Source organism: Oryctolagus cuniculus, chromosome X, assembly GCF_964237555.1.
Source record: "Oryctolagus cuniculus chromosome X, mOryCun1.1, whole genome shotgun sequence".
Taxonomy (NCBI): domain Eukaryota; kingdom Metazoa; phylum Chordata; class Mammalia; order Lagomorpha; family Leporidae; genus Oryctolagus; species Oryctolagus cuniculus.
Genome location: NC_091453.1, coordinates 54692750 through 54712629, shown reverse-complemented (window position 1 = coordinate 54712629; position 19880 = coordinate 54692750). Strand labels below are relative to the sequence as shown.

General features: G+C 36.4%; 1 protein-coding gene across 2 annotated transcripts in view; it reads left to right on the top strand.

Moving 5' to 3' along the window:
* The window catches only part of ABCB7 (ATP binding cassette subfamily B member 7), a 116450-nt gene extending 100869 nt beyond the window's left edge, over positions 1-15581 (top strand). For both annotated transcript variants that reach the window (XM_008248850.4, XM_002721823.5), the window contains exons 11-16: positions 62-225; positions 386-515; positions 7782-7953; positions 9393-9496; positions 10589-10696; positions 15276-15581. In XM_008248850.4, coding sequence (XP_008247072.1) covers positions 62-225; positions 386-515; positions 7782-7953; positions 9393-9496; positions 10589-10696; positions 15276-15491 — 894 coding nt within the window. In that variant the 3' untranslated portion in view covers positions 15492-15581. The remainder of the gene's footprint in view (positions 1-61; positions 226-385; positions 516-7781; positions 7954-9392; positions 9497-10588; positions 10697-15275) is intronic.
* Positions 15582-19880: the final 4299 nt, after the last annotated feature.

The window sequence follows — 19880 nt, the reverse complement described above, 5'->3', positions numbered from 1 at the left end:
ACATATTCTAGGCAGTGTATAAAGTGGCATTTTTTTTCTTCTTCTTTTCTTCCCTGCCTAGGACAAAGTGATGGCATCTCCCCTTCAGATCACACCACAGACAGCTACAGTGGCCTTTGATAATGTGCATTTTGAATACATTGAGGGGCAAAAAGTCCTTAGTGGAATGTCTTTTGAAGTCCCTGCTGGAAAGAAAGTGGCCATTGTAGGAGGTAGTGGGTCAGGGTGGGTAATTTAGTTATTTATAAACTTCTACATTATTGACTGAAGATTCCTAGTGTAATATTCTTTTTCTTTATCATGATTGAATGATTACCATGCTTTAAAACAGGGCTGCCCTGATGCCAGTAGGAGCTAAATAACCTTTCCTCATCTCCATTTTCAGGAAAAGCACAATAGTGCGGCTATTGTTTCGCTTCTATGAGCCTCAAAAGGGTAACATTTACCTTGCTGGTCAAAATATTCAAGATGTGAGCCTGGAAAGCCTTCGAAGGGCAGTGGGAGTAGTGCCGCAGGTATTTAAAAATAGAAAATAATTTTTGAAGACTTACTGGGGTGGTGGACCTATAACTAGAATAATTTGAATCCAACAAGTCAAACATATGCTAATGAAATGGGTGGTTTTGGACCCTACAGGTGAAATTCTGTTGCCAACACCAATTTTTAAAATTTTTTATTTTGTTTAATGAATACAACTTCATGCATTTAATATATACAGATTTGGGAACATGGTGATTCTTCCCCCCACCTCCCTCCCACCCATACTCTCACCTTTCTTCCTCCTCCCTCTTCCTTTCCCATTCTTTTTTCTAAAAGATTTATCTATTTATTTGAAAGTCTGAGTTACACAGAGAGAGGGGAGGCAGAGAAAGAAAGTGGCCTTCCATCCACTGGTTCACTCCCCAATTGGCCACAATGGCCAGAGCTGCGCCGATCTGAAGCCAGGAGCCAAAAGCTCCTCCAGGTCTCCCACGTGGGTGCAGGGGCCCAAGGACTTGGGCCATCTTCTGCTTTACCAGGCCATAGCAGAGAACTGGATCAGAAGTGGAGCAGCCAGGTCTCGAACTGACACCCATATGGGATGCTGTTGCTTCAGGTCAGGGTGTTAACCTGCTAAGCCACAGCGACGCCCCCCCCCCATTCTTATTTTTTACCAAGATCAATTTTCAGTTAATTTTATACTCTTAAGGTGAACCCTACACTAAGTAGAGAGTTCACCAAATAGTATAAAGAAAAATAAAAGAACAAAAACACAATAAAATCATTGTTCATTGACAGTCAAGGCAAGACTGTTCAGTTATCGCATCTTAAGGTTCAGTTTTGATCCTATAGATTACATTTTAAGTATTCTGTTAGTTACTACAGATCAGAGAGACCATATCATATTTGTCATTTTGTGACTGGCTTATTTCACTAAGTTTCTAGTTGCATCCATTTTGTTGGAAATGACAAGATCTCATTTTTTACTACTGTGTAGTATTCCATAGTGTGTATATATCATAATTTCTTTATGCAGTCTTCAATTGATGAAAACCTGGGTTGATTCCATATCTTAGCTCTTGTAAATTGAGCTGAAATGAACATGGGAGTACAGATCACACTTTCACACTTTGATTTGCTTATTTCATTTCCTTTGGATAAATTCCCAGAGTAGGATGTCTGGGTCATGTGATAGGTCCAAATTCAGCTTTCTGAGATTTCTCCATACTGTCTTCCACAGTGGCTGTACCAGTTTACATTCCCAGCAACAATGGATTAGGGTACTCTTCTTCCCATGTCCTCGCCAGCATTTATTGTTTGTTAATTTCTGTATGAGAGCAATTCTATTGAGGTTGAGGTTAAACCTCATTGTTGTTTTGATTTGTATTTCCTTGACAGCTGGCCATCCTGAGCATTTTTTCATGTGTCTATCGACCATTTGAATTTCTTCTTGAATAATATCTGTTCAGGTTCTTTGCCCAATTCTTGACTAGGTTTGTAGTTGCTTAGTTTCTTGAGCACTTTCGAGATTCTGAAAGTTAATCGTTTATCAGTTGCAAATATTTACTCCGATTCTCTCTGTTGCCTCTTCACTTTGCTGAGTGTTTTCTTTTGCAGTGCGGAAGCTTCTCATTTTGATGTAATCCCACTTGGTAATTTTGGCTTTGATTGCCTGTGCTTCTGGAGTCTTTTCCAAGAAGTCTTTCCCTTTGCAAATGTCTTGTAGAATTTCCCCAGTGTTCTCTAGTAATTTGATGGTATCAGGTCATAGATTTAGGTCTTTGATCCATTTTGAGTGGATTTTTGTGTAAGGTGTAAGGTAGGGGTCTTGTCTCATACTTCTGCATGTGGAGATCCAGTTTTCCCAGAACCATTTGTTGAGGAGACTTTCTTATATCCAGGAGTTGATTTTAGCTCCTTTGTCAAAGATAAGTTGGTTGTAGATGCGTGGATTAATTTCTGCAATTTTTATTCTGCTCCACTGATATTTGTACCAGTACCAGGCTGTTTTGATTATAACTGTCCTGTAGTATGTCTTGAGGTCTGGTATTGTGATGCTTCCAGCTTTGTTTTATTGTTTAAGATTGCTTTAGCTATTCAGGATCTCTTGTGTTTCCATATGAATTTTACCATCATTTTTCTAGATCTGAAAAGAATGTTGTTTGTATTTTGATTGGGATTGCATTGAATCTCTAAATTGCTTTCAGTAGTATGGACATTTTGATGATGTTAATTCTTCCAATCCATAAATATGGGAAATGTTTCTATTTTTTAAAGTCTTTATGTTTGTAATTTTCATCATAGAGATCTTTGACATCCTTGATGAAATTTATTCCAAAGTATTTAAATTTTTTATAACTATTGTGAATTGATCTTAGAAGTTCTCTCTCAGCTGTGGCACTGCCTGTATACTCAAAGGGTATTGATTTTGTGTGTTGATTTTGTATCTGCCACTTTACCAAACTCTTTTATGGGTTCCAATAGTCTCCTCTTGGAATCTTTTGGGTTGCCCATATATAGAATCATGTCATCAACAAATAGAGATAGTTTCACTTTTTCCTTCCATATTTGTATCCCTGTGATTTCCTTTTCTTGCCTGATAGCTCTGGCTAAAACCTCCAGGACTACATTAAATAGCAGCGGTGAGAGTTGGCATCCTTGTCTGGGTCCAGATCTTTATGGGAATGCCTCCAATTTTTCCCCATTCAGTAGGATTCTGGCTGTGGGTTTGTTATAAATTGATTTGATTATGTTGAAGAATGTTCCTTCTATACCAGGTTTGCTTAAGGTTTTCATAATAAAAGTGTGTTGAATTTTTGTCAGAAGCTTTCTCTGCATCTATGGAGATAATCGTGTGGTTTTTGGTCTTCATTTTGTTAATGTGGTTTATCACATTTATTGATTTTGGGATGTTGAAAAAAAAAAGATTGATTGATTTGGAAGGAAGAGTTACAGAGAAAGAGGTCTTCTATCTGCCAGTTCAACTCCTCAGATCGCTGCAACAGCTGGAGCTGAGCTGATCTGAAGCCAGGAACCAGGAGCTTCTTCAGGTTATCCCACACAGTACAGGGACCCAAGGACTTGGTCCATCTTCCACTGCTTTCCCAGGCCATAGCAGAGGGATGGATCTGAAATGGAGCAGCCAGGACTTGAACCAGTGCCCATATGGAATGCCAGCACTGCAGTCAGTGGCTTTACCTGCTATACCACAATGCTGGCTTCCAGACCTGGATTCTAGCCCTAATTGTTAGCTTTGTGCACTTGGGCCTCAGTTTCCTTACTGGTAAAATAAGGATACCATTTATCTTATAGAATAGGATTATTATTATATATTAGAGATAAAAGCATCAAGTACAATATCCTTCAATAATAATTATTCAGTGAATGAAAAGTTTTATAATTTTGAGTAGTTTTTGATATAGTGAATTTAATAACAATTATAAAATAGTTTGTATGATTTGTTCACTGTTGTACTTTTAGTTCAAAGCACAGTGTCTGGCCTATAGTAAACATTTCATAAATACTTCCTGAGCTACAGTGGGAACAGGGGGAAGGGCTAGAGATAAGTTCTGAGTAAGGATCTGAGAAGACAAGAAGTAGGTAGCTTTATGGGTTATAAGTTTCTCTTATGTTGAAAACTTATCAAGTGACCTGAGAATTAGTTGCAGATAATGTTTCTTTTTCTTTTTTCTTTTTTTGACAGGCAGAGTGGACAGTGAGAGAGAGAGAGACAGAGGGAAAGGTCTTCCTTTTGCCATTGGTTCACCCCCCCAATGGCCGCTGCGGCCGGCGCGCTGCAGCTGGCGCACCGCACTGATCTAAAGGCAGGAGCCAAGTGCTTCTCCTGGTCTCCCATGGGGTGCAGGGCCCAAGCACTTGGGCCATCCTCCACTGCCTTCCCGGGCCACAGCAGAGAGCTGGCCTAGAAGAGGAGCGACCGGGACAGAATCCAGCGCCCCGACCGGGACTAGGACCCGGTGTGCTAGCGCCGCAGACAGAGGATTAGCCTATTGAGCCGCATCGCCAGCCACAGCTAATGTTTCTTATAAGTTAATTCCTGGAACTAGAATCAAATATCTTGGAGAATAGATCAAAATATGGGGGAAGTGGTGGCAAGGAACTGTGAGAAGATGATTGGCCAGGAACATGTAGCTTGTAAATGGCCCCCAACTGATTTAACACATGGCGTGCTTCTCTGTCCTCTCTTTTCCTGAGAATCCCAAATGTTACTGAGTATGAGTCCCCTAGAGAGATTATTAAAATACCAGTTGTCTTTCACACACCTCAGTTCTGATTTTAGAGGGCAGTATGGAGCCCAGAAACCTGCATTTTTTTTAATGTTTCCTAGGTGATTCATAGATTGCACATTGAGAAACATTGGCATTAACTATATGTCTAGTGAATTGGATTCTGGGTTGTCAATACTTAGGACTTCATGTGCTTGTAACTATATTCTTGCTGTTCTCCTAGGCTTTGTACAAATTACCCTTATCTTTTTGAAAAAAAAATATTCACAAAGTAAAACTATACATGGGCAGTGAACAAAAGGAAAAAGTCTCACCCTCATTGAAGCCTGTAGCAATTTAAATTAAATCAACACCAGTATATTATTCTTCACCTATCAGATTTGGCAAGGATTTTGAAATCCATAATGCCCACATTTGGCAAGGCTGTGTAAAATAGATGGTCTGTTGTTTTGCTGATAGAAGTATATAGCTTTCCTAACAAGGAAATTGGCAATATGTGTCTAGTGCCTGAAAAACGATTCATATTCCTTATTCCAATAATTCTGCTTCTAGAAAATTTGAGTAGGGAAATAAACAGAGATGTAAGCAAGTGTTTATGCACAAAGATGTTCATTAGAACATCATTTATAATAGCAAGAGTTGGAAACAATATAAATGTCCAGGTATAAATAGATGGTTAAATTATCATTGTAGGATCAAATGTCATATGGCCAGTTATAAATAGTGTGTTTTTAAGTAAATCACATGTCTAGAAAAATAGGTATATACAAAGTCTGTTACAAAAAAAGATGCCAATCAAAATATAATATCCACATTTGATAATATTAATAAATATATGTAAGTAGAGAAATAAGGAGAAATATATCAAAATATCTCAGTAGTTATTTCCAGATGATGGGATTATGGGTTAATTGTTTTTTTTTATTTATAAATTTTATTATATGCATTTAAGGTGTAAAACATATTATGGAATACATATAGATAATGAAATGGTTTCTATAGTGAAGCAAATTACTATATCCCACAAATAACCATAACTATATATAGTTACCCATTATTTTTATCTGTGGCAAGAACTGCTAAAATCTGTCCATTTAGCAAAAAATCAGGGTTGAAAGTCCCATATTTTATTTTACTTTTGATATTTTCAAATTTTTCAGTTAGCATCTGTTTGTTAACTTTTTCTGAACACAGAGTATTTTAAAATAGTTTCTATTTATAGAACTTTGTACTTTTAAAGTTTATCATCTCAATATGAGAAATTTTATATTAATAGTAGATATATAGGGCTGGAGTCGCGGCTCACTAGGCTAATCCTCCACCTGCGGCGCTAGAACCCGGGTTCTAGTCCCGGTTGGGGCGCCGGATTCTGTCCCGGTTGTTCCTCTTCCAGTCCAGCTCTCTGCTGTGGCCCGGGAAGGCAGTGGAGGATGGCCCAGGTGCTTGGGCCCTGCACCCGCATAGGAGACCAGGGGAAGGCACCTGGCTCCTGGCTTTGGATCAGCGCTGTACCGGCCGTGGTGGCCATTTGTGGGGGTGAACCAACGGAAGGAAGACGTTTCTCTTTGTGTCTCTCTCTCTCACTGTCCACTCTGCCTGTCAAAAAAAAAAATAGTAGATATATAAGTGATTAAAATATTTGGAGTTACTGAAATTCTGGGTCTGATTATGTTGTTAAAGACAATTTTAATTTGTTGTTTCTGTTAATGGGAACAAATAGAGTAATTTTATTTCACTGTGCTATTGCTTTCTAACCATAAAGAGACTAAGAGAACAATAGGAGATGAATGTTCACTTTAAGTAAGTTCGTTTTAGTGTGCTATCAGATGGATGCTTGTAGTAACTTTGGGGGGGGTGGGTTTCTATACCGTACATATACCATATTATATATAATTGAATCAATGATGAATTAGCTTAGAGAATGACTGTGTGTGTGTGTGTGTGTGTGTGTGTATAGTGTATGTGTGTAAGTTCTCTGTCCTCTGTGTTTTTTTTTTTAAGATTTATTTTATTTATTTGAAAGGCAGAGTTACAGAGAGAAGTAGAGAGAGAAAGAAGTCTTCCATCTGCTGGTTCACTCCCCAAATGGCCACAATGGCTGGAGCTGAGCTGAACTGAAGCCAGGAGCTTCTTCCAGGTGTCCCATGTGGGTACAGGGGCCAAAGGGCTTGGTCCATCCTCCGCTGCTTTCCCAGGCCATAGCAGAGAGCTGGATCGAAAGTGGAGCAGCCGAGATTTGAACTGGTGCCCATGTGGGATTCCAGCACTGCAGGCCAGGGCTTTAACCTGCTGCACCACAGCGCTGGGCCCTGTCCTCTGTGTTGTAAGTCCAATGTTAAAGCTTCTTAGACACGTAGGAAAACATATTCAACCTCATTAGTAATTACAGAAATGCTAATTTATACAAAAGAAATATCCTACCCCCCTATAAAAATGGTACCACCTAAACATTACTAATATCCAGGGTTGCTTAGGATATGGGCAACTGGCACTCTCATGTCCTATTGGTTGCCAGTAGAGTGTTTTCAGAAGATGTATATTTACCTTTTAATCCATCAAGCTACTTTTAAAAATTCTTCTTACAGAAATACTGTCACAGGCACACTAAGTCATAGGTTTTTATTTTAATATTGCAGTATAAAAATTAGGAAATCACCATAATATCCATCAATAAGTGGATGAATAATAAATTGCAACATATCCATAGTATAGCATATACAACTGTTAGAAACAATGAGGTAGATTTCTGTTACTGATGTAGACAATCTCTAGGATATGTTAAATGAAAAAAATCAATAAGCAAAATAATTGTGTAGAATGAGTCCACTTATGTGGAGAACAAAGCGAATATTTAAGTATATAATACATTGAAAAGGTCTGGAATGATGCACAGCCAATTGTTCATGATGATTATCTGGGAAGGAAAATGGGATTGCAGGGATGGGAGTGATGAAAAGACTGTCGTGTCTCATTCTTTATGCCTTTATATCTTTACTATTGTTTGAATTTTTATAATAAATATTATGTATGTATTTATCTACAAATCTGTTTCAGGATGCTGTCCTCTTCCATAATACTATTTACTACAACCTCTTATATGGAAACATTAGTGCTTCACCTGAGGAAGTGTATGCAGTGGCAAAATTAGCTGGACTCCATGAAGCAATTCTTCGAATGCCACATGGATACAATACCCAAGTAGGGGAACGAGGACTCAAGCTTTCAGGTAATCAGAGACTTTAGACCTGTCCGTTACTCATGTACTCCCTTCAAACTCTGAATTTGTCAGAGCCATCTTCTAGGAAATGTAAAGACAGAGGTCAATTCTAGTGCTCATCCAGTCACACTTGATAGGGTTCTCAATCTCCTGCCTGTCACTGTAAACAATCAGCATCCTAAAAGTAAGTATTCTCAAGTTGTGCAAGTTTTTCCCCCCACTTGTAGTGGCAAACACTATAGGTACTTAATATTAAGTAAAATATAGGTAGATACTCAAATGAGTGCGGATAATAACTGATTATCCATGATCATCAGGAACGCCAAGATTGTTATTCACCTAGTAGTATTGGAAAAGAGAAGTAATTTAATAGTGGATAGTATATCTTTCATTTTAATATCCTGTATCATCAGAGGATGTTTTTGATATTTTTGACCTTCTTATACTTATCCTGTTAACTGATATATTTTCCTTACAGCCAACTTCATTTTTCATGTGCTTGTTAACTCAATGGTCAGGGAAACTTGGCAACTTGTGCATTTCTATTTAAATGTTTAATTATGATATTGTTAGGTTTAAGAATAAATTACTCTAAAATGACCCTGAATATTTTTGAATGTTCCATAAAAATGTTTCTTTGCCCCAGGTTATTTTAATTCAAAAGTATAATGATAGCTAAAGCTTGAAAGGATGTATTTCCTAAATATTTATTCCTATATTTAAGGATAAATGTTTTGAAAGGAAGAACATTGGACTGGGAGTCAGTCAAGTCTAGTTTAGATTCTGCTGAAACTTGTTCTGTGACCTTGAGCAAATCCCTAAGCCGTTTTGGACCTCTGTTTCCTTTCAGTTTTAACACTTCAATATGCTACAGATTTATAAAAAATAACTAAAAGGAAGTAAGAGATATTTAATATATAACCTTAACTTTGAAGAGTGCTGTGAAAATAATAGCTTTCTGTCAAAAATCTTCCTTGATAATACTGGCTGAATGGTTCTTTTCTATGATACAAGATAAATTTAGATATTCAGATTACATCTTCAAGTTTCCAGTTTGGATTTGTTTTTGGTTTTGTCAATTCTCTAATACCAAACTTTTTCTATCTGAGATTGCTGAGGTTCATTGAGAAGTATCTGTAATATAAAGTAACATATATAATGAGCATATATATGGTGTAAAGAATAATTGTGGAATCAATCTTTTTATCGTTCTTTTTGCCTCCCACGAAGTGAGATTTCAGCGTTAACATTTATGTTTCAGGGAATATTGTTTGTCAGAGGATATCATATATGAACTTAGACTCTACAACTCAGTAAAATGAACAGTGATCAGTAGTTTAGGTAAATGTTGGAAGTATCATTTGGTGGTTACAATCAATGGAAATACTAGAAACATAAAGTACATCTGTGCCACTGTGCTTCCCTAAACTAAAATTTTTCTTTACCAGGAGGAGAAAAGCAAAGAGTAGCAATTGCAAGAGCCATTTTAAAGGACCCCCCAGTCATTCTCTATGATGAAGCTACTTCATCATTAGATTCAATTACTGAAGAGGTAAATAATGATGAAAATAGGAAACTCTTTAATGTTTACCTTTTCTCCTTGGAAGTTGCCATTAAATGGGTATATTATTTTGAATTTCAAATGAACTTTAGCGAGAGGTGCTACAGAACATGTTTAGTATCCCCTTTCCCCCATCTAGCAAATGCTTGATGGTAAGAATCCCAGGTTGCACTGAGCTCACTATCATAATGTTAAGTCTATTTGCAAATGTCTCCTCTGAAACTGTGTGACACTATACTTTTGTGGTGTAATCCTTGGGTCTTGCAAAGCTGTAAGAATTGCCTAATATGCTGACAAAAGAAGAGATTCTTTAGTATCTGTCCTACTGCCACTTAACATTTAAACAAGTCATACAGGTGATTGTGACACTTGTGACAGTGTACACCATAAAGCCTTTCATTTATGAAGTGACTCACTGAGGTGCAAGTCAGGCACACATAACCTGCAATGCTGTTGTCAGTTTGTGTTCATTTCACAGAAGGTGTTGTGAAACATCAACATATTGTGGCACTGATATTGACACTACCCTAGAAGCTACATTAGATTTCAAAACATCTTTCCATTACATACAAAAATCTCAACAGCAATGATAATTTCATGACTGAATCCCCTTAACCGGGAACCAAAGATGGCAGATGTTGTTTGTCAGTTGCCGCCATTCATCCACCTTCTGATTTAGTATGTAGTATGAACCAAGTGTTGAAGGATAGGCCTAATTTTGGCTGTAATTTACAGGCTGTATGAAATAATATTAGCATGTAGAGCTAAGTTTCATGATGCATTATTTGATCAGCATCATAATACACTTTAATTTCAAAGTATATTGGCTAGCAAGGGGATTTGTTAGATATAAAGTGAGCCTTAGGAACCTGATTACAAGAACTGTAAACCTAAAAATGTGAATACAAATTAAAAGTTGTACTATAATTGTTAGATTAGGTCAAATATTTGGAACTGATATAAAATTTACACAATAAAAATTGTTATTTTATATGTTCCTTTAGGAAATGTGTGATTATTTTAATGTATATTTACCTGATGGATATGTCTTTTATTTTTTTACTCTTCTTGTCAAACTTTCAGGCTATTCTTAGAGCCATGAGGGATGTAGTCAAACACAGAACTTCTATTTTCATTGCACATAGATTGTCAACAGTGGTTGATGCAGATGAAATCATTGTCTTGAATCAGGTAAGAGATTACAGTTTAGGATTTAAAGAACATTGACAATTGTTATAGATACAGGATACTTTACTATTGTTTCTACTATATAGAATTTGCATTCAGACTGAGTCCTGGTAGGAATCTGATTTTAGCCTTTTTGATAGGAAATATGCATGTTACTTCCAAGAAGGAATAAACTGTATTAACTCACTTTCTATTGAAGTGTTCAAAGCAAAACTTTGGTTTTCAAGCATGTATAATAAAACAATTTTTCCACACTTGTTTTTGCTCTGGACAGAATCTTTGCTCAATATTTTTGCTTTATTGTGTATTTTCATTTTTCTAATTTTGCACATACCCTGATATACAAAAGAAAATTACCATAAACTGGTCATTTTCAAGCACAGCCATTTTTAATTTCTGTTTTACTCTATGTGGAAAGTAAGAAAAAAAAAGACAGTTTGCTTTATCTCTTCTGAGGGAATTACTATACAAGTATACTATCTAAATGTTCTGAACAAATCAGAGGTCCACTATTGTGACTGGTAGATTTGAAAATTGTAATAATTTTCCTTTTCTCCTTTCAGCAAGGACCTCTTCTCCCAAACCCTAATACTTGATTATTTCTGACATTGTTCTATTTTCCACCTCGCATTCAGCCTTTTCTGTGATTATTTTTCCTTTCTAATAAATGCACCTTCAGTTGTTTATCATTTTGAAAGCCTGTATACTGAGAATTCAGAGAAAAGATGCATTTGCATGTGCTTTCTATATATTGAGTTATGGAGAGAGACTTTTTCACCATACTAAAAATCATTATATGCTGTTCAGGGCTGTGATAAATATGCTATTTCCTTTATAAGTCACTTGTACACTTGTGACCCTAGGCCTTTCTAGGCTATGTTCATAAATGTTTATATTCATTAGAAAATAAACTGATTTTACCAGTATGATTGTACCAAAATATAAACGGAACATCTTACAGATATAACTTATTACATTGTTGGTGTTCAGGAATCTGAAATAAAATCTATTTTGTGCTTTTTACTAAGCTTTCCAGTTCTATACAGTCATGCATTTGGAAAAGCAGGCATGTGCTTGCCTGCCTTATGCCATGGGGCTCAGAGTATCTGTACAGTTATAGCACAATGTTGGCACATGGGTTCTGTATTATCAGTGGAACTAACTTATTAATGATCATAGCACCTGTGCCTAAAATCTTTATATCAATAATTTGATGATGGTAAAGTTGTCTGATAATGAAGATATCAGATTTCCATTGTGTAGTAAACTAATATGACCTTGTTCAGACTGGTTGTCACCTCAAAAATACCATGTTATCAATAAGATGACATACCTAGCAGTTGTCTAGTTAAACATGGAAGATTGGACATACCTGTTTATCTTTGCTCCCCCAACCATATAAAATGTAAGTGAAGAGGTAAAATATTGGTAATAAATATAAATTCACAAGGACAAAGATATAGGAAAGGCAGTAATAATGGACAAGAGATAATCAACAAGTTTGGGGAAGATGGTCGTAGATAAAAATGTTTAGAAGAGCTGAAAAAAAGATGAACACTATGTGCCAAAAGAGAGAGAAATCAGTAAAAAGCAAGTTGATACATGCTGTAATCTCCTGAAAAGGCTCCAGAATTGAAGGTACCAGATATGAAGGAAAGTTGGGGTGAATATGCGGCTAAAAATTAGAGAACTCAGTGCAAGTTTACATAAGAAATAGAGTTCCTGGGACCCTTTCTCACCCCTGGAACCCATTCCCAACCTTAGCAAGAGGCTGGACACTGACTTACCAGGTAATTAGAGTCAGCCCTAGCCACAAAGAAACCACCAAACACTTTAACAAAATCAGGAGAAGTTAACTGGAAATCAGAACATGCCAAAGGATGGGACCACAAACTCTCTTGTCCCATTAGTTCCAAGAACTTTGCCAACCAGTTGTTTATTTCTGCCATCACCACTCCTTCTTTCATCAGCATACAATTGGAGGATTCTTCTCTGGAGAAACAAATAACAGCCTCAGAAAGAAGGATATTTTTTATTTGGGGACCCCAATAAAATGACCAGGTGGCCATATGGTGATCCCACAGTGAGGTCTACTGGTCGGGAAGGCCATTCCCATGCTCACAGAATTTCCAGTCAGCCTTTAATGCCTCATTTTTAAATGTTAGTGGTAATGGAAGAAGACCTCCAAAACAAACAGGGAGGAATAAAGAAACTGAGAAAATGTGGATAGTGCAAAAGGCATAAGAAAACTTTTAAAATATAATTACTATTCTCAAAGGTCATGGAAAATATAGCATTTCTAAAATATGGACAGATATTATTAAGAAAAAAGTAAAGGAACCTTTTATGGCATGATTTCTGAGATGTATTGTTAAAAAAGCAAGATGCAAAAGAGTATATCAGATGCTACCTTTTTATAAGAAGGATGAAGAGTGGGGAATATATTTGTAAAAACACACTCAAGAAGAATAAACCAGAAACAAAAGCAACTAAATCTGCAGGGGGTTAGAAGAGATCAGGAAGAGAATGAGGCTTTTCAGAGTATGCTATTTTATGTTGCTTTTACCTTTCAGCCTTATTAGTATTTTTATATATTTTCAAAAATAAAATTAACAAAATGAGACAAGAATAAAAATTTAATACAAACAGAAAAAAGCAAAACTAACTATCAAATTGATAACCACGCAGAAGACAAATAAAATTAATCCTTGTAACTTTTGAATACATCACTCTGATTATGTGCTTTTGGTAGAATATATCTTTTTTTTTAAAAGATTTATTTTATTTATTTGAAAGAGTTACAGGGAGAGGTAGAGACAGAGAGAGAGAGAGAGAGAGGTCTTCCATCCGCTGGTTCACTCCCCAGATGATGGCAACAGCCACAGCTGTGCAGATCTGAAGCCAGGAGCTTCTTCCGGGTCTCTAATGTGGGTGCAGGGGCCCAAGGACTTGGGCCATCTTCTACTGCTTTCCCAGACCTTAGCAGAGAGCTGGATTGGAAGAGGAGCAGCTAGGACTACAACCGGCACCCATATGGGATGCTGGCGCTTCAGGCCAGGGCTTTAACCCGCTGCACCACAGCACCGGCCCTGGTAGAATATATCTTAATAACTAAAATAACTCCAAAGTAAATTTAAAGTTAATAAGTTAGTTGTTGGTATTAGTATGGGGGTAACCATTCCAAAACTGTTTTATAATATATTTTAGGACTGAGCATCTGAGTAATATATTGATGTTCTTGGAAACAGAGGTCTCACTTGAGAGAAGGAAGATACAAATATGGAATGGGTAAAGCGGAAGAACCTCATGATGATGTATTAGAACTGAATTATCAGTATAAATTCATAATTTTAAAGAAACTATCTATTCACTGAAAAGCCCATGAAAACACACTAGCAATGAGTATCCTGACATCCAGATCTTAGGCACTAAATATTTTTTTTCCTCACTAAAAGAAACCAAGACTCCTTGGAGAAATAGCTGATTTCAGTTCTGGGGCTGGGAGACAAAGTATGCATGTCACAAAGACACAAGAGCTATTTTGAACGAGCTCCCACTGGCCAAAAGGAGAAGCATCAAAAGGAATGGTGACACTAATGAACTATAATATAGTGAATTAAACAATAATCTGTGCCTCCATAATGATACTTTAAACAAAAACATGTAAAACTTAAAGAGTGCCGACTGACATGTAGAAAGAAGATAAACTTAGAAAATCACATTTTGCAACCACCATTGTAATAATTGATTCAGGTAATAGATGGAGACTTAGCGTGTTCTATACAATCCCATATTCCCACTACCCCATTCTTCACTCTTTACATAATGAGGTAAACGCTGCACTGAAATTTATGATATGACTGATGTTAGCAAAGGTACCTTTAAAATGGTGTTTTTACATAAATAAAGGTATATAAAAATAAGTGTAAATACAGTACTCAGACATGGGCACCAACAAATTTCAGTTATTTTGCTTGAAGGTGTATTTGTAACAGTTAAAGTGACAAAATTCCTTTTGTCTCCCAGCATGTTTAACTGTAGCTGTCAAGAGACAAATTAATTGTAGATCAGAGTTTGGAATCTATACCAGATCTATGCAATGTTAAGTTTAATAGCAGTTGTTAACAAAAATAGCTACTGGAAGAGGCAAACTTTTCATTTTCATGAAATCTTTTTTATTTAAGTATACATAAAGATTTCAGAATATTATTTTTAAATCCCTGTATAAATAACAGTGCTTTTGACTTGAATATTTGCTGATTACAGACAGCACTTCTTATGTTTTTACCCTTCCCTTTCTGCCTTTCAAAGTGAAAAATAACACATTAAAATTGTATTTCCTTTAAGTAAAATGGTTTTTACAGTATGAAGAATTTCATAGCTTTCTGTTTGTTCACTGGGCCTGCATAACTCAACAGTGAAGCAAGCATTTTTCCCACTTACACTATGGGTGAGGAATTGGACGAGGTATTTTAATGAATGCAAATCCTTTAAAATCCTTAGTTAGAAATGGTTATGTATTTTCAGTTATTGTGCTAGTTAAATGACCTTTCCCTGTGTTTCTTTTGTGTTTGGCTTTTAGGGTAAGGTAGCTGAACGTGGTACCCACCATGGTTTGCTTGCTAACCCAGGCAGTATCTATTCAGAAATGTGGCACACACAGAGCAACCGTGTGCAGAACCATGATAACCCCAAATGGGATGCAAAGAAAGAAAGTATGTCCAAGGAGGAGGAAAGGAAGAAACTACAAGAAGAAATTGTCAACAGTGTGAAAGGCTGTGGAAACTGTTCCTGCTAAGTCACATGAGACATTTTCTGGTTTTGTTTTGGACTACTCATTTGCACTGAAACAGAATTGTTTTATTAAAAGCAAAGTCATACATTCCCATTTCCTATACTCCTTCTTTTATGTAAGACTGATCTAAAGGGGAATTTGAATTTTACATCTTTCACAGTCTATTTAAGTGTGCTATCTGTATTTATCCCCAATTTATTTTCTTATTATTGCCCTGGTTTTGTTCAGCACATAAATTTTGGTTACTGTTTGTTTATCTACCCTATTACCCTTTATGAGACCTCACATCCATTTGATATCCATAATCATATGAATCAGATATGGTTTCTTTATTTGTGTAGTTTCTTTAAAACCTCCTTGATTCTGACAATTTAGAGGGCAAGAGGCTGTTTCTTAAAGAAAAACAGGACAGGACAGCTTCCTTGTTTCCCCTCTCTCCCTCCTCCAGTTGAAATACTTCATTGATATGAAAATGATATGATAAGCACATTTAAATACTTTGTCAAAAGTGGACATATATTTATAGCTGTGATCTCTTCATTGGTAGATACCTTTACTTACAGGTTTTGAAGTATTTGCTGCTATGTACTTTTTGGAGGAAAACTCATAATTCTCTTGTTGGTGTGTAGAAAATTCCTCATCATTAACAGGTACTATAAATATCATCTAGTGATTGAAATTTAATTTTTCCATCAAAATGAGGCATTGCTTTTGTTCCTGAGCAAAAGTTGTCCATTTTTCTGTAAAACCTTCTAAACTATGATATAATTTGAGAATTGCTATACTAGGAGTGAACTAAAAAGCTTAGGAAGTTAATGGCCTTTTCTATTTCCATCTTAAAAACACTGCTTTTGCTCTCTGAAATTGTACAAAGAAACAAGTAAACAGGATGTGTGCTTGTTCATGCTCACACATGTGTAGAAATTAATGTCCATTTCAAAAATATCAAAGACCTTTCGGTAAATAGGAGAGGGTAAAATATATATCTATACTCTGTAGATGGGAAGGACTCTAATCTGCTTTAACACTTCTGGATTGCTTGACTTCAAGAATTTCCCTTTTTTCAGTCATTTAATGAGTTCCTTGAAGCCTGATGTAACCAGAAGGAGCCCAGGCAATATATTCATGTTTTATTTGGGGGAGAAAAACACATACCCACACACACACACACACACACACAGAAAAAATTTTATCTCAGAAATAATCATTAAACTGTGGGTATATGTTCACTTAGTTCTCTCTTTACTGATGTGAATTTGTTTTGTAGTAATCAGTTTGAGAAATTTGGATATCTCATGAATGGTCACATAATAATATATAATAAGGTTTTATTTCTCAAAAAGGGGCCTATAGTACTTTATTGGTTTATGGTTTTAATGAATTTTCAATTGAAATTTGGTATAGGAAAGATTAATATTTTTTGTTTTGTACTGTTGGCACTGTTGTGTGAATATCTAAACTTACCTAGCAAAATTATCAACTTTGTTATATAAAGGCAATTCGATAAGTAATTTGGAGGCAGTATTTCATTGTTAGTATTTAAAACTAGAGTAAATGAAGTAGGATCTTGCTTTTTAGAAAAAAAAAAGTTTTTATTTTATTTACTTGAAAGGCAGAGTTGCAAAAAGAGGGAGGGAGAAACAGAGGTCTTCCATCTACTGGTTCACTCCCAAATAGTCAGAATGGCCAGGGCTGGGACAGATGGAAACCAGGAGCCAGGAGGTTCATCCAAGTCTCCCATGTGTGTGCAGGGGCCCAAGCACTTGGGCCATTCTCTGTTGCTTTCCCAGGCCATTAGCAGGGAGGTAGATCAGAAGTGAAGCATCCAGAACTCCAGCTGGTGCCCTTATGGGATGCCAGCATCATGGACAGCAGCTTATGCCACAACATGGACCCCAGGATCTTCTTTTAAAGTCAGTAACACTGAGGCGCATAATCAACTGCAAAATAGTTTGGGGAAGGGGTGTTTGGTTTTGTTTTGACATTTCTTAATCTGAAGCCAAAGGCATTATTGTTCTGAGTAGAAAACAACATCATTCCTTTAAATAAATGAGCTGTGTTACTGGAAAGGTAGTTAAAGTCTAGATAGATAGCTTGCTTCTCTGTTAATTCCTTCCGTACATTTCCAGTGATGCTTATGGGAAAGATTTAGCATATTGCCTAAACAAATAGGTAAGATTGAAGTAACCACTAGTAATAATTCATTTTGAAGTGTGAATAGCAGTGATCAAAGTAAGTCATTTTGTGATGTGGAGAATTTCTAGTCCAAGAGAGTAGAAATGTTTTCAGGGTGGGAATAATTTCCCTACTAATAGATGTGAAGCTATTTTCTTTCGATATGATTGCAGGTGGTCCCGAGGCCACTGTTGTCATTAACCAGTTTTTTCAGCTAATAAAAGCTTAAATTAACTGAAAAACATGGTTATTGTAGGGGCCATAACTAAGTCTTAAAGACATTTCTCTTAACCACATCCTATTAAGGTGGTTCTATACAGGGAAATAATAGACGAATTAGGATGAAAGCAAAGCTTCCTCAGATGATTCACTCTGAGGAAATGCCAAGAACAAGGGCATTTAATTATAACGCACTGATTTCACATCACAGTAGTACATATGCGAAAGGCACAGTATATGAATTTCTAAACCAGTGTTGTAGCCAATGTTTTTTAAGGTATTAGGATGAATAAGCTGTAGTTTTGGAATATTGCTCTGAAAATGAAATAAGACAATACAGTTTTATTTCTTTTATATCCCTTTATTTTGGAGAATGAAAATTTTACTTTTTTCCTAAGGGAATCCCAGTTTACAGAAATTAAATTGAAGCCAAGGTAATTTGAGATCATAAAAACTGGGCCAGATGCCTTACTGAAGGTTCTTAACATAGAAATATCTTGGTGAGCAGATGGACTCAATTGGAAATTTTTGAACAGCCCAAGTCTGAGGGTCATTTGTGAGAATCAGAAGCCTTAGTGTTTGGACATGAACAAGCTAGGTATGCATTTACTTTTTCTCTGCAGGGATTGACACCTTTTATATACCTTAAGATAAATATTTTTTCTTTCCCTTAGATGTTGACAGAGCTCAATTTGTAAATATACCTGTTTTAAAGTGTTTTGTGTTAAAGGCAAGATATTGAAAACTTGTATGATTCCTTGTTTCTGGATCACTTTGTCCATACTGCCTGCTATCTTGTTCCTATCCTTCCTACTTCTGATGGTGTCAGTGAGTAGCAACTTTTCCTAATGTATATTCATAATTCTCTTACCTTGTAGCTTTATTTCAGGATGCTCTGTTGTGGATTAGTAGTTGAAAGCATTTAAATATGTTTATGCTTTTGTTAAATTATAGAAAAGTCCCTTTTAGAGTATATAGATTTTGAAAGTAAATTGTATAGCAAATGACAATATGAAGTCAAGTAAACTGGCAAAACAAGTTAGTTAAGACAAAATAACATAGCCAAGGAAGCCCTTTGCCACAACCTGTGTAGATAATCATTGCTACATAAACATTATGTCTTTGTGACTAAAAAATGAGTGTCCCATTGAAGCAACTCTTGTCCACAGTGCCCTGGAAAGACTGATATTTTGTCATTTACACATGAAGAATAAGTACAGGGAGAATGGCCTTTATAGGCTTATGTAGAAGGTGAATATTTGCCATTGTTTAAGAGAGAAAGTAATTACTTGCAGAGCTCATGATGTGGGTAAAATGGTAGCAAATTGTAGTGCTTTCACTTAGCATTAAGCTGTCATATTCTTGATGACCAATCAGTGAAAGGCCCCCAGTTTCTCAATTCTAATGATTAGGAAGGAGACCTTTGGGTGGAGAAATGTTTTGACGGCAAAACTGTGGTTAAGCTAGCATTTTGATTAGCTAGGTAGAGTTGGAAAGGAAGAGCATGTTCTAATTAAAAACAGACTGGAACATTTTTAGTTAAAAATGTTAGTGGATTGTTTCCATATTTCCTGTTCTCACACAGCTACGATAGAATTTTTTCACTAGTGACTTTGTACTGCATTTCTGTTTCACAGAATCATAGGATTTTAGAGTTGGAAGGAGTTTGGGAGTCATGTTTCGTTCTACAGATGAGCAAACAGAACTTCAAGAGAAGTCACTGAGCTTGCTAGAGACCAAATTGTGATAAAAACCCTGGCTCCTGACACCCAGTCCATCCTTCATTATGCTGCACCACATTTCCAGTCAGAAGTTACATTAAAAAATAAATTGAAGGGTGGGACTTCTAGAATGGCAACGTAAGGAGCTCAGTAGAGCCTGTCTCCAGCTAAATAAAAATACAGCTGGTAAAAGTCGTGTTTTCAGGGGACCAGCACTGTGGCACTGTGGGTTAAAGCCCCAGTCTGCAGTGCCAGCATCCCATATGGGCACCAGTTC